At 44.6% G+C, this 20,693-nt stretch overlaps 1 protein-coding gene across 1 annotated transcript; it reads right to left on the minus strand.

Annotated features, from left to right (window-relative positions):
* Window positions 1-280: 280 nt before the first annotated feature.
* LOC128786878 (uncharacterized) lies at window positions 281-4,185 on the minus strand. The gene is made up of 3 exons (XM_053940581.1): window positions 4,181-4,185; window positions 1,531-2,987; window positions 281-1,496 (listed from the first exon to the last, which is right to left on the minus strand). Exons 1-2 carry the CDS (start codon window positions 4,183-4,185, stop codon window positions 1,946-1,948), a joined length of 1,047 nt encoding a protein of 348 aa, XP_053796556.1. The 3' UTR covers window positions 281-1,496; window positions 1,531-1,945.
* Window positions 4,186-20,693: the final 16,508 nt, after the last annotated feature.

Genomic DNA, 20,693 nt, shown 5'->3' on the forward strand with positions numbered 1-20,693 from the left:
CCATCGCGTCTTCCTTTCACGCGATTCGGAGACAGTCCCCCGTCGCCATAGAGACAATTTGGGCACTCATCAGAGTCTTCCCTGTTCGGGCGCCAACTGAAGCAAGGGACTTCAAAAAACTGGGAAAGCTGGACAGGACAAATGGAGATCCAAACCAATGTGGTTAATCATACGTTCTCCCTTTATAAGATGGCAGTTTATATACACTCCAATATAGTTTACAATTGTGAGCACACTCTCATTGGCAAGCAAACATTGTTTGTTTTTGTCTTAAGGTGGTTAAAGTTTCACACTGCAGACCGATACTAATTCACACCCAGAAAGCCCATTGCTCTGTGCTTACACCTTAACATAATTTCTGATTGCACTACAGACTAATTTCTAACTGTCTCATAGGCTTCAAGGCCTCACTGAGGCCCATATCTGAGGCCTAGGCTGGGGTAGCTCTGTTGTAGATGTCAGCGAACCCAATGGGAAGAATGATGATGTCTAACTCCATTTCAGAAGGCTGAATGATTGCTTTATTATAATTATGGTATAATAATTAATATGCTATATAAAAGAGGATACTAAATACTACATGCTACTTTCTCTAACTATCATATCTAACTAACTCACAACTCGTGACCCTGTTCTCCAGAGCCCAGACACAGGTGGATCCGATTGGCTGTCAGGCCCAAACAATCCACCATGATCCAACCAAGCACTCACTCTGGGTAAACAATTCTCCAAACACATTCCACAAGAGAAAAACAAGGAGCAGAAATAGAAATTGTTTTCTCTTTCATTTCTCTCTGTGCACCTCAATAAGAAATCCTGAGAGAGAAAGAAATGTGCTTGCCACATATCACTGTTTTAGTATAAATTAAAAAAAAAATGAAATAAAAAAACTGCATCTGCAATTCTTCTGCATGGTCCTGCAAAAGAGAGCAAACACATCTCAAGAGGTTCCCTTATCAATTTGCTAGTTATCAATCAAAAGCCAAATCAAATGCTGATGTGGAATGTTCAACAAGATCCTTTACCTGCAAACCATCTATCAAATCTCTAAAACAAAACTTACAACATAAAAACCCAAACAACAATTAAAAGAATGCTCAAATTTCAAGTCCAAACAACTGATTCTCGGGAGAAGGTGTCCATTGATTGGAAACGTTGATCTTGACATCCTCAAAAGTCTTTCTCAATGCTGAAACAGAGAACTGCTGAATCCTGAAACAAAACAACTGAAGAAAGTCCAAACAACAATTAAAAACCCATAAACAAAAACCAAATGTGACATCATATAATTATCTAATACCAAAACACTGAATGTCATCCCAGAGACTGCAACAACTGATAAAACCAACTCTGGGCTGATTGTCAACCATGCAAACATACCTTTCTTGTGCAAAAAACCATCACCAAATTAAAAAAAATGAAAAAATCTCTGAAATGCCATGGCCAAAACTCTTAAATCAACCACTTTTTTTCTTGTTTTTTGTCTTTTCAACCACCTCTATTTAATTAATCTTAAATCTAATCAACCACCTCTATTTAATTAATCTTAAATCTAATTTTTTTTTTTTTTAATCTCGGAATCAGAATGCCCAGCAAGTAGCAGGCTTTCAGACCCTGCGCAGCTGGAGGCCCCGGTCCATGCGGGCGGAGCCAAGATCCCAAACTCGGCCGTGGGGCACACGGGGCCCTCCGGCCGGGGGGCTGGACCAATCGGTCCCAGCCCGACCGGCGGGGCGGGATCTTCATCTTCACAGCCCGCCCCCACCATGTGGCCAGTGTCACGGCAAGTCTTCTAGCATTGTGTTCATCTCGCACCGCGCCTGGCCGTGGCCGCAGCCACAGCCACTCAGGACGCGTTTGCCCCCGCCCCTCAAACGAGGGCATGACACAAGAACTGCCCCAGGGCTCAGCAGAGAAGGTGTTTTTCCCAGAGAAATGTTGATTCTCAGGACCTGCGGCACGGTTGGGCCGGCACGCAGCTCAGACCCCTGGCGGCAGCACCCCCACGCTCTCCGGGCACAAGACCAGCGGCAGCATTCCCAGAACTCATCCCCCCCGCCCCCCAAACGTGAGCGGGAGGGGCGAGGGACCTCGAGCTCCGGCGAGAATCCCCCACCCAAGCAAGAATTGGACCAAGAAAAACACTGTTCCCCAGAAAGGCACTAAACTTCATAACTTTCACTTTCGCGGCAGCTGCAAGGGGCTGCCGAGGAGCGCCAGCAGCAGAGAACAGGCTGGGAGGGGACCCCGGGCTGATTGGAGACGGCGGGGTCCGCTCCAACGCGGCCCCAGGCTGCTGCTGCTCGCTGCTGTTGCTGTTGGCAGCGCCTGGCGACCCGGCGAAAGCCGCGGGAGGCGGCGGGGCAGCCGGGACCAGCGGGGCCGGCGCGGGGGCCGGTGCGGGCGGCGAGGCGCGCATCACAGCCGATGTCGGCGGCGGAGCCGGCGCGGGGAGGTTTTCGGCCGACGCCGCAGGCTGGGGGTCTTCTATATCATCACAGCTCGCATCGGGAACAGGCTCCGAGCCGGCGAGCGGGACCACCGGCGCGGCGGAACCGACCGCTGTGGAGGGATCGGCCGCTGGTGCAGGGGGCGCAGCCGCCGCCGCGGGAGCGATGACGGGCGGTGCCGGAGGCGGGGCTGACAACTCCGAGGCAGGGGCCGGCGCGGGAGCCGGCGCAGGTGGCGTCTCCGCCCCTGCCGAGGTGGCTTCAGGCTGGCTCTCAGCGGCGGGTGTGTCTCCCAGCTCCGAATGGGCAGGAGGAGGAGGAGGCACGGCTGCAGGCGGGGAAACCGGCGGGCGGAGCGGCGTCTCCACCTCCGCCGGGAGCGGCCCCGCACCCTCCGAAGGGACGTGGAGGCGGGGCTCACACGCTGAAGGAGGAGGAGGAGGAGGAGGAGGAGGAGGCTCCCTCTGCGCAGAAGCAGAAGAAAACTTCTGAGCCACGGACAAAGGCTCTGCCCCCCCCCTTTTCGCGGGGGGGCACCTGCAGCAAAGACTGGATTATCGGAAAAGGGGTCAATTTCTGGACTATTGGAAGAAGCTCTAAATAAACTTTCATGTATCGAAACGCCCAGAGATCTCGCATGATGCTTTTCCTGATGAGGAAATACAGGGATCTCCAAGCCTCTGTATTCAGGGAAAAAGCCAGATCCCCGAAAAAAACACGAGTGTCTGCATATTCAAGAAACTCCAAAAAATCATCATCAGAGATAGAAATTCCACTGACCCGAGCCAAATCTCTCCCGATGGCAAGTATAGGGCCATGTACTCAAGACAAACCAATGTCGAAATCTGCAGACATCTCTTCCCAAGGTTAAAGTCCACCCCAGATCAGGGTAGTACTATTATCAGAAAATCAGTACCTTTCAAAGGAAGGCAGAGGCGTCCAGTTACGGCAAACTGCTCGGGGCTGCACCTGGTCCTATAGAGAGGGCTCCCACGGCGTCTTACCTCCCCTATCCCTCGCAGGGACGTCGGACATGCCTTTTCAAGAGGGTTCACCTCCTTTCCCGTGTTAAATCACGGCTGTGGACCAATCCAGGTCCTGGTTCTTCATCCAACGTTCGGGGTCACCACTTGTTGTAGATGTCGGCGAACCCAATGGGAAGAATGATGATGTCTAACTCCATTTCAGAAGGCTGAATGATTGCTTTATTATAATTATGTTATAATACATTAATATGCTATATAAAAGAGGATACTAAATACTACATACTACTTTCTCTAACTATCATATCTAACTAACTCACAACTCGTGACCCTGTTCTCCAGAGCCCAGACACAGTTGGATCCGATTGGCTGTCAGGCCCAAACAATCCACCATGATCCAACCAAGCGCTCACTCTGGGTAAACAATTCTCCAAACACATTGCACAAGAGAAAAACAAGGAGCAGAAATAGAAATTGTTTTCTCTTTCATTTCTCTCTGTGCACCTCAATAAGAAATCCTGAGAGAGAGAGAAATGTGCTTGCCACATAGCTCAACCTTCACTCTAAATATAAATTGCGTCATCTCTCTCTCAGAAATTCTGCTACACACACACACAGGGGATATCAGGCTATGATGTGCTTTTAACACTTTCTGAAGCAAATCTTCAGTAGGAGAGATATGTGTCTTGGTAGGTGGATATAGAGATTACTGATAGTATTCGAAACCAAATTGCATTTCATACATACCCCATTTTGTCTTCATTCAATTCTAGCATTCTAAAAAAAAAATTCAATTCAAGTCTTTTACAGTATGTGCACTATGTTCCCTTTGAGAATGTGCATATAAATGGAAGAGAGAAGAAAAAAGTAAAAACTAGTTATCTGGGGAAACATTAATGCATTTAGCAGTGGTTATTGCTCAAACACAGATTCTGCTGCATACCATTATGTAAAATAACAATATCATTTTCCTTTTAAAATGGCAAGAATTAGAAAGAGATTATAATTAAGGCAATGCTTTGACCTCCCAGTTTCTCATGATCCAAACAAACCAATGCAAAAAAAAAAAAAGATTCCCACAGGTATTGTAGCAGATCCAGTCATGCATCAGCAGAAAGCAGCCTACCACCAAATTCAGCATCTCAGCCCTTCCCCCTTAGCTTTTATTCAGCTCTTTTCTGGGCACTAGAAGATGGCCCCATGTTCTGTGCTGGCCTGACAGGGCAGGATCCCAGGATCTCAGGAACTTGCCAGCCATCTGTCATATGAGACTTTATGAAGTGCAAGTTGAGCTTGTGCCTAGGGAAAGGGGTTGCTCCGTGTTTGTACTTGTCATGACAAGGAAATCTCAATTCAAACAAATCTTGTACACTCTTCCATTGCACTGGTGGGGAGAGATGGGGGAGTGAGCAAGTGGCTGCATGGCACTTACTTGCCAGATGGGGTTAACCCACGACAGTTCACATTTAATAGTCTCCTTTCATACCCCTCATTTATTCTTTCCAGTTCTGAAACACATGGAGATTGACTGTTTTGGGAGGAAAATGTTGTCAGACCAGTATTAGTTGGAAACAAGTCACAAGAAACTATGAAATTCTTCTTCAGTATGAAACACTTACCAAAGGCATCAAAGATGAGTTCTGTATTTGTTTAGAGTCAGATCTGCATTAGTGATGTGATCCATACAATGAAGCAATGCCACATCAATGCTGTGGCAAACACTAAAATATGGAAGGGGGAAGTTGTCCAAAGCAGCCAGAGCAGTTTCTTTTGAACTTTCAAAATTCCCACTTCCAGGGGAATTGCTGTCTCTCACTTAGACAAAGAAGTTAATTCTGATTATGACTGGTCACAAGTACTCTTGTACAATTACTCTGGTTCATTAGCAGATTCCCGACTGGAATCCTCACATCCAGCCAGTGATTTACCATTCTCAGCCAGAGAGCAAGTGAACTACCGCCAGTTGCAGATGTTTAATGCTGTCCATCCTCCCAACAGTCTCAGTTTCAGAAATGCTGCTGTAAGCCTGCTATTTCAGGCTATGTGGTGCTTAACATAATTCATTAATTTGCTAAAATACAGCATATATTTTCTGTAAGCTCTGCTTTACTGTCCTGTAGAAGGTTCAGGCACAGAATTTAGCACAATGCTCTGTGAATAACTAGTAATTCTATTCGTATGGAATCACACAGCCTATTCCTGAAGAAAATGATCAATAAAGAGGAGATACACCAGTGTCTGCATCTGGAACTCACCACTGTCAATGTTTCCAAGAACAGTCCCACCCTTTCTCCCAAAGTGTGTTGGAAAATGTAGAGAGGTAAACAGCTATCCTGAGGTGACAGAATGGCAAAATCCTGAATGACAACAGATGTCTGATTTACTTTTAAAACCATTTAAAAGGATTTGTGTACTTTTAACATAGAGATTTCTTCCTCCTTCCCCATCCCTCATCTGTAAATCGAGTAATTGAGTATAGCGGGAATAATTTTGAGCCCAGGATAATGGAATGAGTGTGTGAGAGGAAGAAAACTCCATAGACTCCTAAGAAATGGTGAAGTACCAAGGCCAATATTAATATTTTTGAAAAAGGATAACAGTAGTTAGGATAAGTTAAAATAAGAAATATCATTGTGTCAGAAGAAATGAATTCTTATGGTTCAGACTCCTTCATTTTTTCTGCTGAGTTGTCCTGTTAAACATAAGGAACCTTTCACAGCCAATTTATTTTATTGTTCTGTTAAGCTTATGGATTTTTTTTAAAGCAGTGATTCAAACAGCTTTTTAAACTTCCTTAAGCAGTGCATCAAGTACATTTTCTAAGATTAACAAGCATTCTCTGCTATGAATTAGGCACTACTGAAGGTTTATTTGCAAATTCACCCTAAAATGTTCTTTAGAAAGTTTCAGGCAGAAAGATTAAACAAAGCCTGTATGAAACCAAGCATGAAGTGATGTGGTGCCTGTGTGCTGTAAAGTTGTGTATGGTTCTGGAAATGAAAGAGACCCTATTTAGCAGTGAAAATGGAGGTATTTGAGGAAGGAACAGCAGTTGTGAGAAATAAAGACCAGACCTTTAGGAGGGTAGAGAGATGAGGATGGGGAATCCTCCACTTTTTTTTTCTTATCATTGAGGAAAATATTGTGTCAAAAAAGAATGTGGTTACCTTGTTTCCCTAGAATAGCACCTGATACTTTAAATTCTACATATATGTATAGATTACCAGGTTGACTTCAACATCCAAGGCAAACTTTTCCATGTCAGAGTTCCAGTGAGGAGCACCAAAGTGAGGTGCATGCACAGCTAAAGATTTGCTGCCTACATCCCTGTTACAACAGAATCTGCCTGGAAACTTCCTCTTGGTAGGGAGAAAATTGTTTGTTCCACCTGAGCTGATTCTGGCACTTTTTAGGGAGTGAGCACACAGCTAAGCAGGCCCTTGATCTGGCAGGCAGCCAGGAAAAGCACCTGCAGGATCTGTAGCATCATTGTCTGTTCCTGTTTCACAGAACCCTTGGCAAATAATCCTGGAAAGAACTTTATTTCCTTTGCTCCAAACCTGAACATTTCCTCATTCAAAGGCTTGCTTTAGAGGAGGAGAGTTTCAAGATGTAAAAACTCCAAGCTTCTTTTCACAAAGCCATTTGCTACTGTAGCAGTGACTTCCAAATCAAGTCTTTATTAAGAACTCCATCTCTCAATTATACCAACTACAACCAAAATTTCCTGCCAAAGCTCAGAAATGCGTTAGACATGGCTTGAATACTGAGGTCTGTGTGGATTGCTGTTGCCTTTTGCTTTTTCAAGAAGCTAATAGTACCACATTTCTTATTGTTCTGTGCTCTGATAGAATATGCCATGATCTGTCTCCAGTCACCATCACTGACTTCACTTCCTACATTCACCGAGGTTACACAGACTCCGGTTTTGGTTTCAGCCTGTCTTGCCCAAATTCAGAAGAATGCAAAATACTCCAAGGAGCCCATGTTTCTGCATGCCCAAGAAGCCCCTGCTCCTGTGTAGCAGCTTTGCCTTTCACACTCAGAGATAACAATCTGTGTGAAATCACCCTTCTCTGTTCTGAAGTACCAAAACTCCAGAGCTGTGGTGGTGGAGCTCAAGGAAGCCCCAAGCACCTGCTGCCCCAAGGAAGCTCCAGTGCATTTCCAACCCAGCTTTTCTGATTCTTTATTCCACAGCTTTGCATTTTCATTGCTTTTCAGAGACTGCTAACTCCATCTGAAAAAATACAAGCATCCTGTTATGATTCACTTTATGTATATTTTATTCTCATTGATTTTTACTTCGTCCTTCATCTTTCTCTTTCCAATGGACCTTCCTTTCAATATCCACTTACCTGTTTTCCTTTCATGACACATTTCTCTTTCATTCCTGACATCCATCATTTCTGGTACTTTCTTTTAGCACTGATTGCTTTTCCCTTCTGATTTTAGCATTCCTAGATATTGGCCTCCCCACACTTATGATACTTCTGTGGTTCCATAGTTTCCAATAGACCTCAGTAGTCTTTTATTTTTAAATGAAGCAACATTTTCCTGAATTTTCTTTCATTTTTCCCCGATGAAAGCTGACCTGAATTCCTTCATGTGATTAAGAAATTTGTGCCCACCTTCACTCTAAACACCAATGTATTTTTATTGAGTAGCATACAATGCATGTTGTTTGGCTGGGTGGGAACTGTCATGAGAAGAAGGAAAATGGAATGAAAATTCCTCCAGTTGAGTTCTAGACATAATAAATCTTTATTTTAGTCCTGATTTGCAACTGAAATGTTCATCTGTATTAAGCATTTGCTCAGCTGCAAAAATCTGTAAGCCATGTTGGATATTTCCACTTGGTGCTGAAATTGAGGACAACATTTCTGAGAAAATGACAGGAGGCAAAAAACCAAATTTGTGTGTGTTTCTAATTTTCCGTCCCTGAAAACATGTCATGAGGGAAAAACAATACCAAAATGAAATGTTGACATATCCAGTATCAGCAATTTATTCCTGATCCGCTTTCTGCTTTTCCATGTTAAGCTGGTTTTGCTTTGTTTTGCTCTGTTTTGCTCTGGATGCTTCAAATGTGTAAGACAAGTGACTGCTCTGGGACAATCCAAGAAAACACAGCCATGCTTGTGGTTTTGTTCTTCCCACAAACAGGAAACATATTTTCATCTAAGTAGAAAATGCCTTTCAGTTAATATTAATTGGAGCCCTCAGGAATAGCAATAATATTCTATACATCATGAAATTATGGAAAGAGCAATCCAAAACAGATGTGAACAGCATAGCTAAGAATATAGTTTTAAATGAAGCTTCAAGTCCCTGGGTTTTAAGGTCAAAATTAAGTCTTCTAAAACTTTAATTTCTATTTTCCTTTCAAATCAACACTGAAATCAATACGTGATTTCTGAGAGTTTGGCATAAAAAGTTGTTTTGAGGAAAACCATCAGCTCAGCTCAGCTTAAACAGCTTATCATTCTCCAGAAGGAGCAAATAAGGGTGAGGACAAGCAGAAAAATTCAGAAGCACACAGGTTTGGATCTCATTTTTTAGGAATTGTATTAATCTAGTATGGAACATGGATGATAATGAGCTGTTAGTTTGACACAATGTGAGTTTTTTGTGCTCAGTAATGAATATTACTTTCAATGCCCAAGGAAGCAGTTGGGCTTAAAATTAATGGGTTCTCGCCAAACTCAGAAATACCTGGGGTTGAAGAAATACAGATAATGGACAGATTGAGTATCCCAGATTTCTCCTTAGGTGCTTTTTGTTCAGGACTTCTCTTTGAGTCCAATAAACAATTTTTATTGAAAAATCAGTATTTATCTTTTATAAATTTAATCTGTGGGCTCCTGATGGGAGAGGCTGTTATGTGAGGCTGTTGGTGATATGAAAAAAGTGGCTGTAATATTTTTCAGCATCTGTTGACAGAACTTCTCCTCATTAGCCCTCCCGTGTGATAAATGTCTTTCTTTGTAGCTTCCTTACAACATGGCTGATATTAATTGGTATTACAGCAGTAAGTGAAGAGAGTGTATTACCAGGAAGCAAAAATTGTCTGAAAAACTACATTTTGTGAGCAGATTTAAATGGCCAGAGCAAACATCCAAGAGAGACTGTGGCTTTTCCAGGTTGCACAGCAGGTCAGTGCATTTTGAGAGCACGGGTGTCCTGTCGCCAGCAGTTGGAGTGTGCACGCCACGAGTTCTGCCTGTCTCCTCTTTATTAATTGGAGATTTAGTCCTGTTAGGCCTCCAGCTGGTTTCCATACTTCTCCCAAATGCAGTTAAGTTGGAAAGTTGACCTTGTAACGGCAAATCATTTTTATGTGCTAGGCAGCATAAAGATGTGCAGCAAAATTCCTGCATTTCCTCCTGCAATAGGCATTGATTCCCAGACTGAGGGAAAGCTGGCAAACTCATTTATTTAGTGTGAATGTTATGTGAGAGTTATAAATACTATTCTATGTGTTTCTTTCTGTGCAAAATCAGGCAGGGGGAGGAAGAAAAGGCAATCAGACAGATTACTGTCCTTAGTGTGGGGATAATGCAACTCATTCCCTTTATCATCTTTTCACTGACAGGCTACTGTTTCCCAAAAGGTTTGATTAGGCTTTTAATTAACTTGAGCTGGAAGTGATGTGACCTCTAATTAAGTTTAATTTTGTTTCTTCTGGCAGTATAATAATGAATGTATTCAAATGAGACTCACAGATCAACACACCCAAGCAAGTTAGCAGCTAACAATGAAGGTTGTCAATAGATGTGAAAAGGGTTTTAAAAGGAAAGTTTTTAGCATTAAAATTCATCTGGTTTTGTGAGCAGAAATTACTGAGTTGAGTTCCCATCATGTCTGTACGGCAGTACTTGGCCCAAATCACTGCAACTCCCCAATTAATATCAGCTCAATGCCTCACAGGCTGGCCAAGTTGTAGTGTTCACTAATGTGTGTCTTTGTGTCAAATATTTTTATGGTAGTGATTATTACTTGTTTTATGAGAGCACCCAGGCATCCCAGATTATAGGATGCTCCCAGGATCCTGAGCACAGGATCTGATGGCAGAATTGATTGCAAAGTTATACCCAACAAGTCTAAAATCAAGATGGATCTTGCTTCTGAATGAGATTCGAAGGAATGAAATTGTATTTTCATGGGTGACGAAGACTGACTTTTCCAGGACCACAAATGAAACCTGCAGCAGTTGCAGGAGGAAAAGAACTTTGAAATGCCATAGGAACATAGGATTTCTGAAGTACAATATCATTCTTCCTTTTCTCATTTCTATTTAACAAATCCCTAAGTTGTATCAAGGCAGGAAGAATGTTTTTAAAAGCTCATATACAACATTAAAAGATAGATATTCCACAGCTAATAACTTTCTTGATGAATGTTAGTTTAAGTGTGATGTTTGAGGTGAATGAAATTAAAGAAAAAAAAATTCAAAGGTGGGCATTTTGCAGATTCTTTTAAAACTCCGTTTTTATTTTTTTCCCTGAAGAATTTTACTTCTACTGACTTGCATGGAGAAATGATTTCTGTGGGAAAAGTAGTGCAAAGGATTGGTGCTGTCACTGCAAAGTTCTACAAAATGTTTGGTAGAAAAAATTCATAGGTTTTAGCTTCTCGTTGGTGAGGGGTTTTTTAACGTGGAAAATTCTCTTCAGTTAAACTCTTGCAGGAGTTACAGGGGCCATAGAAACAGATTTAGTTAGGTTGGAACAAACCATTAGGACTGGAAGTGCAGCACTGCCAAGGCCACCCCTTAGACCTGTCCCAAATGCCACATCTACACTTCCTTTAAATCCCTCTGGGAGTACTGACTCCACCCCTGACCCCTGGGCAGCCTGTTCCAGCGTCTGACCAACTTTTCTTTGAAGAAATTTTCCAAATAACCTGAAGCTCCACTGGCAGAACCTGGATCTTCTTTCAGAATCCTGAATCTGTTAGAATTTTCTTGTGAGAAGACCCCATAAGGAAAATCTCCTTCCTACAAGGTGGCTGTGAAGAAAAGAAAGGTGACTGGAAACAGCACTCTGTAAAAAATGGCTGGAAGGGATTCTACAGTAAAGGAAAAAATACAATAATGAGGGTAGCCAGAATAGGCTGAAATGGGAATGAACGGATAGGTGAGGAAAAAGCAAAAACCTGTTTCTGAGGAAGTAAAAGATGGAAAGCAAATGGAGAAATGTTAAAAGTGAAACATGAACTTTAAGGGATTTAGAGATTTTAGAGGAGCTAAGATTTTAGTCAGAGATAAACCTTATAAGAGTTAATTAAAATAAATTAGTAGGCCTTGATGAAGTTAAGAGTTAGTAGTTAACGAATAATTGATTGCTTGTCAACACAATGTTTAGTTAGCTGGGTTTATAATGAAAAATATAGAAACTGACAAATAGCTTTTAGGAACATAAGACAATTGTGGGCCTCCTCTGTTCTGAAACCAATAGAAGACAGGGAATGGGAGTTCTACCAAAGTTCATTTGTCATATTTGCATTGAAAAGGTAGAAAGGTCAGAATGAGGAAGACTTCATTTACTTCCTCATTCTGGGACCCCTCCCCATGAAAGGGACCACCGACCCATTTCAAGGAACAAACTACACATGCTTAATAGCTTTTGAAATGATTAGCATATGAAGCAAGGAATGGGATGTATCAAAATTATGGATATGTATTTGTATTTTGGGTATTCAATACTTGTGTAGATAAAAGGACTCTGTAATCATTTTAAAGGCGCAGTGTGTATTTGGGAGCTATCCTGCACACTGCCTGGCGCCACAATAAACATACACTTTCTAACTTTAAACTGTTAGAGAGTTTTTGTCCATCACAGTTGGATATCGGTACTAAATCAATATCCATATTTCTTTAATAAATCAAAAGGAGAGAGCAATCCAAATAGCAGCCCTTGTGAAGGAAGGCCTGAGTAATAGAAATTAATGCTAATTGGTGTCTGTGGACTTGAAGAGTGGAGACAGATTATGGAATGAATTGGTATTTCTGCAAATTTTTTCAGTTGTATTTAGTTATCACTTGTCCTTACTTACCCTGAGTCATAAAAGACTGACAGAAGCACATCAGTCCTTTAGGACTCCCATATGTTGGGTATGTTTCACCAATTTAACAGCTCTTTAGCAAGTGAGAAAACAATCTTATTTTGAGCAGAACAAAGGAGTCATTAATTCATACTGCCAGTGGAAAAATAAGTCATATTTATAAAGCTGGGCACATTTGGTTGATTTAATTTGAATTATGTATTTATGAACTTTCCTATTTTGGAGCTACTTTTAATAAAGTTAATAAAACAAGAATGTTGTTATGTCAATATCAAGAATATTTTCTCTGCCTTTCAAAACAAAATGACAATTGCTAAAGCACGGCTTGTTGCATAAAATGTTAAATCTAATGTGATCATATTTACATAATGTTAGAATTCTGTTAATCATACAGAAGCTTGAAAGCTTTTAACAATTACCCCACCATGCCAGGCAACATAATTTACCTAAGGCTACATTTTCTTGCTTCTATTAGATATTAAGTTTACTCCTTCGCTGATTTTCTAAAAGCTTTTTACTGTAACATTTGACTTCTGGTTATTCAGGATAAACTATTGTCGCTGAATTATTTATCTTTTTTTTTTTCTGGATGTCATCTAGACACCTGCAATGTATAGACATGGATTGTGGAGACAACATACTAATATAATTCTTTCTGTCTTTTAACATAACTTTAGAGTTCAGGAATATGGAAAATATTTGTCATTTAATAGAGTTACACTGCTTGTGTCATGTCTCATTTTGCTTGCTGGAGTAGAACACCGCTGAAAGTAGCACAAAGTATTTAAAATGTCACTTCTTTGTAAGCTGACTGGTGGTTATTTTTGAAGGAAACAGAAGTGGTGTCTATTGGTACCTTTGATTAAATATTCCAAATCGTGTTGGGGATAAATCTTGCAAAAACATCACAAAGTTCAGTATTTTTCCATTGAAACTGAAAGGGACATTTGAGTTTTGAAAAGGAAACTTTAAGCACACAAAAACAGAGGAAAAATTAATTTTGTGTTAAAGGATAATGTGCATGGGCAGGCAATGAAAATTAAAGATTCATCTTAGCTGTAATCATTTTAGAGTCAAGAAAATCTAATTGCCTCTAAAAAGGATCATATTACCAATTTATTAGTATAGAGTTTTTTTGCCTTGAGTTTGTGAAGCGCCTAAAGTAGAGGCATAAAAACAATTTTCAAGACCATGTCTTTCAACAGTATCTTTTGCAACAATATTTTTTTAGCAACTGTAGCTTTTGGATCAACAGTCTGGTATAAGTTTCTGATTTTATAAATGAACATGAAAAACTGTGCATCTTGAATATTTGAAAACTCATTCCACTTCTTTAAAGTTAAAAAGAACCCAATCAGCTCAAAATGCTAGGACATCTGATTTCTGGTGATTATTAAATCGGGCAAATGTGTCAAGTTTATAGTTAATTGTGGAAAATAAAAAAGAAAATTAGTCAGGGAAATCATTGAAAGAAGGAATTAGTTTCCAGCAGCTTTAGATAGGCACCTAATATCTTTAAAGCAATGGAAACATATTTGCTGCCTCACAACAGGAATGTGGATCTACCTTTTTTCCCAGTTAACTGAAAACATTCAAAGGCTCTCCTGAGAGCTGAGAGAGAAGGGACACAGCCCTGCTGAAGGCCATTCAGAATTTATGTGCTGCAGTGCTCTCTAGAGGTCCTTTTCTTCCTCCACTGGCTATAGAGGGAGTCCAGGGGAAGCTGACTGAAATGCCTCAGCTTGGGGCCTCCAATTACATGGGAAGAGAGGGGAAAAAAACAAGGGAAAGAAACTGTGCTACAACTATAATACAAATATATATATATATATATATATAGTTACTTTTTATATATATATATAGTTACTTTTTCAAACACTCTGTAAGTTTGTGCTTATTTTTTCCTTGTAAAAACTTTGAAAAAAAAAGCACCAAAGTTAAAGCATTATTTCAGCAGAACACCTGAGGTGAAACAGTAGGCTATTTAATTTTTCTCAAAAATTAGACAGGTTTTCCTTTATATCCCATTCTTCCTCAGGATTCTGAAAACAGTAATTTAATTATTTCAGGTGTCATTCTGATGTTATTGAACACAGACTTTTTTCTATTTTTTCCCTTCAAACAGTGGGCTGTGAATGCAGGAAAGTTACTTTTTTTTACCACAAGTAAATCACACCCTGTATACTTCCTCCTTTTGTGCTCTTTCCTTGTGCTCATAACCTGTAGTGTCTTCCTAGCTTCTTATTGGTTTTGGCCAAGAAAAGATGAGTAATGTGAGTTTCGGACATGCACCTGCATTCTGAGCTAACTTTCTAAAGATCAAATGCTAATTTGGGTCTGTGCTCAGGAATTGGTGCCATAGGCTGGAGAAGGCTGGCAGGTGAGCATGTGGTGTGAAAATTAGGGCAGGCTTGTCAAGCAGTACACTTGAAATGAAAGATTAATAAGCCTGTCTTTAGTCAAGGAGAGAACCTGGACCAAGAAATCCCCTTCTATTAGTGTCAAAACCTGACTGTTGATTGTTTGTACTCAAATTTTGCTATGGTCATAATGATTTTGTGCTAAACTAAGGGGTGTATAGCAGCAAAGGAACTTTAGGTAGCCTGCAGATTACCAGCCCATGATAATATATACAATGGTAGCATTACATAAGCCTTAATTTGTGATGACTGCATTAAATTCCATTTATTCCACCTGCCTCCTCTAATTTCTGCAACTGTTGTACTTATCTGAAAACTTTGAAGCATGGAAAGAATGAAATTTCTTACAGAAGCTGTAAGATGCCTATAAGTCTTACTCATATCTCTAGTTTTGCACACTTTACCACCTTGTAAAATTCCCCCACCTGAGTGTAAAACAATCCAGCCTGCTGTGGCTCAACAGCCCATGATGGAGTTTCAATGGATCTTCTCACATTTATGCAGTTTGGTTTCTAAATCCATGTCTGCTGAGACATCACAGAAACAATTTTTTTTTTTTTACTGCTGGAAGTTATTTTTGCCTTTTCCTCTTGTCTGTTCAAATCTGGGGCTGTGCAGATACTTGGCATCACATTTAGCCAGGGAAGGGAGAAACTGCTGTTTTAACAGCTGCCCCAGGTCCTTCAGACTTCACTGAAGCTGGTACTTCACACAGCAGTAAAGGCAGAGGGCTTTGTGTACATTGCCTTTTTCTTTTTGTGCAAAATCTTTCATCTGGCTGGAAAACAAAAAAGCTTTCTCAGCAAAACAGATCCTCCTCCATTTCCTTGTCCAGTGTGTGCTGGTTTTCTAGTTTAAAACAGTCACCTGTACTGCTTTGTATTTTAGCCTCTCCTTTGCATTCATGAAGTGGCAATTTCAATTCCTTTAAAAATGTTTAAAAATGTCAGAAGGAAACACCTCAGGTTTTTAACATCCAGTTAATCCAGTTATTGACAGTAGAATTTAGCACCACAACAGGAAAATCCATTTTGCATCACCATTTATTACTGGGAAATGTTTTCCTAAGCCTGATTCATGACAATGAAAAATCCTCTTTCAAGGCATTGTTTGACTTCTGATTTAATGTAACTATTTTTCTAAAAATCCCCAGGTCCTGCTTTGTTTAAACAGTATCATCTATTTAACATCATTGCTCTTAAGAGGTTGCTTTTTGATACATGAACGCAGATATTTAACATTTGCTTCTGCTTTTTCCAGCTTCTTCACCTAATTGTTCTAAAGGCTCCATGAAAAAAGAAAATGCCCCCTGGATAAGTACTATCATCACTTTCCCCCTCATTTATTATGCTGCATTTTCAAGAGAAAGCAAAACTGTTAGAAATTTCTTTCACCAATGGCACTGTTTTCCAGTACTGCTTCCTACTTGGAAAGCCAGTTCTTAATATTTGGAGCATTCACAGTGAGATTAATGTGGTAGATAGGGACAGGCGAACGGAAGATCTCGGGATGTGACGGAAAGCTAGACCCTTCCCCCCTTCTTCCTGCTATAGTTAATCAATCACCCCTAAAGCATGCAGCCCCTCCTTAACTCAGTAGTTTTCCACTCCTTACTAACCCCAGCCAGACCCACCATCCCCTTCTGACGTAGTGAAGCCCCCTTGACTATTTAACCCCATGAGATAAGATAATAAATGCCATTTGACCATCCACCACATTGGTGTCTGTGCATGTCTGTGGCCTGAGTGATCCGGGCGAGGCCGGGTCGCCGTGCTGTGTCTTGAAACCAGGTCGCCTGCCTTCTCATCAGAAGGCGACATATGGTGCCGAAACCCGGGAATGGAAAGGGAAAAGAGAAACCCTCGGGTAGTGGGAATCTCCTGGACGAGAGACAGCGGCCGGAGCGGCAGGACCGACTCTAGGCGGGGGAGACGTCCCCGGACCAGCGACGGATATGGAAGCCATCGCGAAGGTCGTGAGTTCAATTTTTAAGCAGTGGGGAATTAAGTGTAAGCTCAAGGATTTTTACCTCGCTATTGCGAGACTCCTTGAGCTCGGGACGATTGAACGTCCCGTGGATATATTACACCCGGAGGTGTGGGGGAGATGTACGGCCGCATTAGCCGAGGAAACAAAAACCTCAGGCAGCGGGAAAAGCCTCAAGGCTTGGGGTAAGGTCGAGCGGGCCCTGCGCGAGGCGTTAGAGGAACAAGAAACATGGAGCGCGGCGAGCGCATGTTTATTAGCAACACCCAAACTAGGGGTAGGAGCGGCAACGCAAACTGCCCCCGATAGCGAGGTACCCGGGAGCGGGGACCCGGAGGGATCGGGCGCGTCCCCCCCCTCCCCGAGCCCGAGCCCAACCCCCCCCGCGGGGCTTCCCGAAAAACTTGCGAACCCCCCGTCCGTCCCTTCACCGCGAATCGGCGACTTGGCGCCGGGGGCGCGGCAGCGCGCGCAGTCCTTTTGGGAGGAACTGGCGAGGGAAGCCAGAGATGCGGAGGGACGAGTGGCGCCGCTGCCGCCCTACCCAGCCGAACATGGCGCTGATGACCGAGAGGATGGGTGGGGCGCGCATGCTCCCTGCGGGAAGACCCCAAAGACCCGGATTCTTGCTAGTGCGCAGCCGCGAGGAAAGGAGGAGGAGGGGGGCGGCGGAGAGCGCATGCCCAATCAGGAGCTGTGCTCAAAGCTGCTACCATTTAAGGGAGAGACCTCCCCCTGCGGGCGGCAGGGCAAGCCCAGGGGGCGGGAATGGCACCACCCCGAAGGGAGGGGGAGGGACGGGGCCGGAGCTGCACGAAAAGGCACTGGGACCCGGAAACGCGCTGGCACTCGACTTCCGGCTCTGAGTCGAGCTCCACCAGCTCCACCAGCTCAGGAGAGCTGATGGACGCTGACGGGGACTCAGAAACGGAAAAAGCGGAGCTGACGCGATTCGAAACAAAACCGAATAAAGCCTTAAGCCACATCGAAAGGCAACCACAATGCGAACCAGCTCAGTTCACCGACTGGGCTAGAATAAAGATAGCTTGTGCAAAGTGGGCTCCCTCAGGGGCAGTAAAAGCCTTCCCGGTGAGGATCACCGGACCAGAGGGAAACCAACAACGGGTATATAATCCGGTAAACCCCAAAGACGTACAGGCAATTGTCAAAGCGATCTCAGAGAAGGGGATCAACTCGGCTATGTTCTCCACCCTCGTGGACGGCCTCTTCGGTAATGACGACTTGCTCCCCTTTGATATCAAACAAATAAGTCGCATGATACTCGGTGGTGCGGGAATGATCGTGTTTAAGCAGGAATGGGAAGACAATTGCACGAGAGCTCTAACCCAGGCCTCTGGGGTGGGGCAGCCACTGCATGGGTTGAGCCTATCCAGGCTGCTGGGGAAGCATGACGAGATGGTTACACCTCAGCATCAAGCCGCACTGATGCGGGCTGAGGAAGTCAGGGCCACCACTCGAGCTGCTAGGGAGGCTATTCGGGCTGCCTCTCTGGTCGTGGCCAAGCTGTCACCGTGCTCCACTATAAGACAGGCAGAGAGCGAAAGTTTCACGCAGTTCGTGGACTGCCTGCAGGCAGCAGTAGACTCCTCTACCCTGCCTGCAGAGGCAAAGGGCCCCGTGGTAGCAGACTGCTTGCGCCAGCAATGTAACTCCGTCACCAAAGACATTCTGCGCTCCCTGCCAACCGGAGCCAGCCTAGCCGATATGATCAGGCACGTCGTAAGAGAGGAACACCTAACACCCGTCCAGGCAGCTGTTCACACCCTAACCAGTGCCATGGCGTGCTTTAAGTGCGGTCAGGCAGGCCACATTGCAGTGAGCTGTCCCCAGCCGGCACCGCAGTCCGCGGCGGTGCCCCCATCTCAGGCACGCCCGAGAGGGCCCTGCTGGAGCTGCGGGAAAAAGGGGCATTTCGCTAAGGACTGCAGGTCCCGGCCTCAGGGAAACGGGAAAGGGAGGGGGCGCACTGGCCGCACTCAGCCTCCTCCCGCTGCGAATGCGAAGCGGCTCATTTATGTCAACCCCCAGTGGGGAGGGGGCCCTCATACCCCATGCCCCCACAGGAGGCAGCCAGCTTTGCACCCCCACCAGCGACACAATCGCAGAGCTTTGCAGCGCCGCCAGCGGCATCGTTGTGTCCACCGCTGCCACAAGCCACGCTTGTGCCACAGGGCCAGCAGGGGACGCCCCAGAGCGGGACCCCTGGGTGGCCTTGGCCATGAAAATAGGGAAGGAACCCCTGAAGATGTGGGGGACGTGCCGCCTTTACGGCAGTCAGGATCCCCACGTCATAGGGCTTCAGTTCTGGGCGGACACGGGATCCGACTGCTCAGTTTTCCCCCAAGCGCTTTGGCCTCAGCATTGGCAATGCAAAGAGGTCCCCCCAGTGAACGGAGTGGGAGGGCCATCCCGGGCGTGGAAAAGCACCCAGCTGGTGGCCATAACGCTCCACACGAAAAAGGGACCGGAACGGACGGTGGCAATCTACCCTTACATTCTACAAAGCTCTCCACCCTTGATAGGAAGGGATGTCCTCGCTATGCTAGGAGCCAGAATTACAAATTTATCCTGAGGGCCACTGCCGTACACCCACCGCTGCCAATCAGACTGACCTGGAAATTGTCGACCCCATATGGGTCGAGCAGTGGCCCTTGTCAAAGCCTCGAATGGCAGCCTTGCTGGAACTGGTCAGCCGCGAGCTGCAGAAGGGTCACATAGAACCCTCCACCAGCCCGTGGAACACCCCTGTATTTGTAATCCCCAAAAGGTCCGGAGAGGGTCATCGCCTCATCCACGACCTGAGGGAGGTGAACAGGGCAATCCAACCCATGGGTCCAGTTCAGACACTGCTGCCCACGAACTCAGCCATCCCCAAAGGGCAGCCATGCGCAGTGCTGGACATCAAGGACTGCTTCTTTTCAATACCCCTGCACGCTGAGGACAAGGAACGGTTCGCCTTTTCCATCATGTTCCCAAACGGTGAGCGACCTAACCTCCGCTTCCAATGGAAGGTGCTGCCGCAAGGTCTCGTGGACAGCCCGACCATATGCCAGATCACCGTGGACAGAGCACTGGCGCCAGTCCGACAGTCCTACCCCGCTGAGACCATCGTTCAATACATGGACGACATCCTCGTCGCTGCACCATCGACGAGCCAGGTGGATCACCTGGTGACCGTGATCACGGAAACTCTCCAGGCCAATGGCTTTGAGATCGCGAACACGAAGATCAAGAGAGGACCCTGCGTGACCTTCCTGGGAGTGGGGATCACGGACTCCTACGTGACGCCCCCCAAGGTGAAGGTCCGCCGAGACATCAAGACGCTCCATGACATGCAGCACCTTGTGGGTTCTCTGCAGTGGCTCCGCAACGTCATCCTGGTTCCACCTGAGGTCATGGAACCCCTATATGACCTCCTGAAAGGAAAGCACCCCTGGGACCCCAAGGAGCTGACGCCGCAAGCAGCGAGCTCCCTCGACTTCATCGAGCACCAGATGTCTACTGGCACGCTTGCCAGGTGGGACCCAGATGCGCCACTCAATCTATACGTCCACTTCACACAAAAGGGAGGAGTGGGAGCACTAGCCCAAGGACCTTCCGAAAAGTCCCGGCCGATCCAATGGGTGGTCCTCGGAAGACCAACTCGAGCGTTTTCCCCGGGAGTTGAATGCATCGCGTACCTCATCATGAAAGGCAGGAGACTCGCTCTGAGACACCTGGGAACCGAGCCGACAAGAATCCACCTCCCCTTTCGCAAGCGGCCAACC

The sequence above is a fragment of the Vidua chalybeata genome, chromosome 4, assembly GCF_026979565.1.
Source record: "Vidua chalybeata isolate OUT-0048 chromosome 4, bVidCha1 merged haplotype, whole genome shotgun sequence".
Taxonomy (NCBI): domain Eukaryota; kingdom Metazoa; phylum Chordata; class Aves; order Passeriformes; family Viduidae; genus Vidua; species Vidua chalybeata.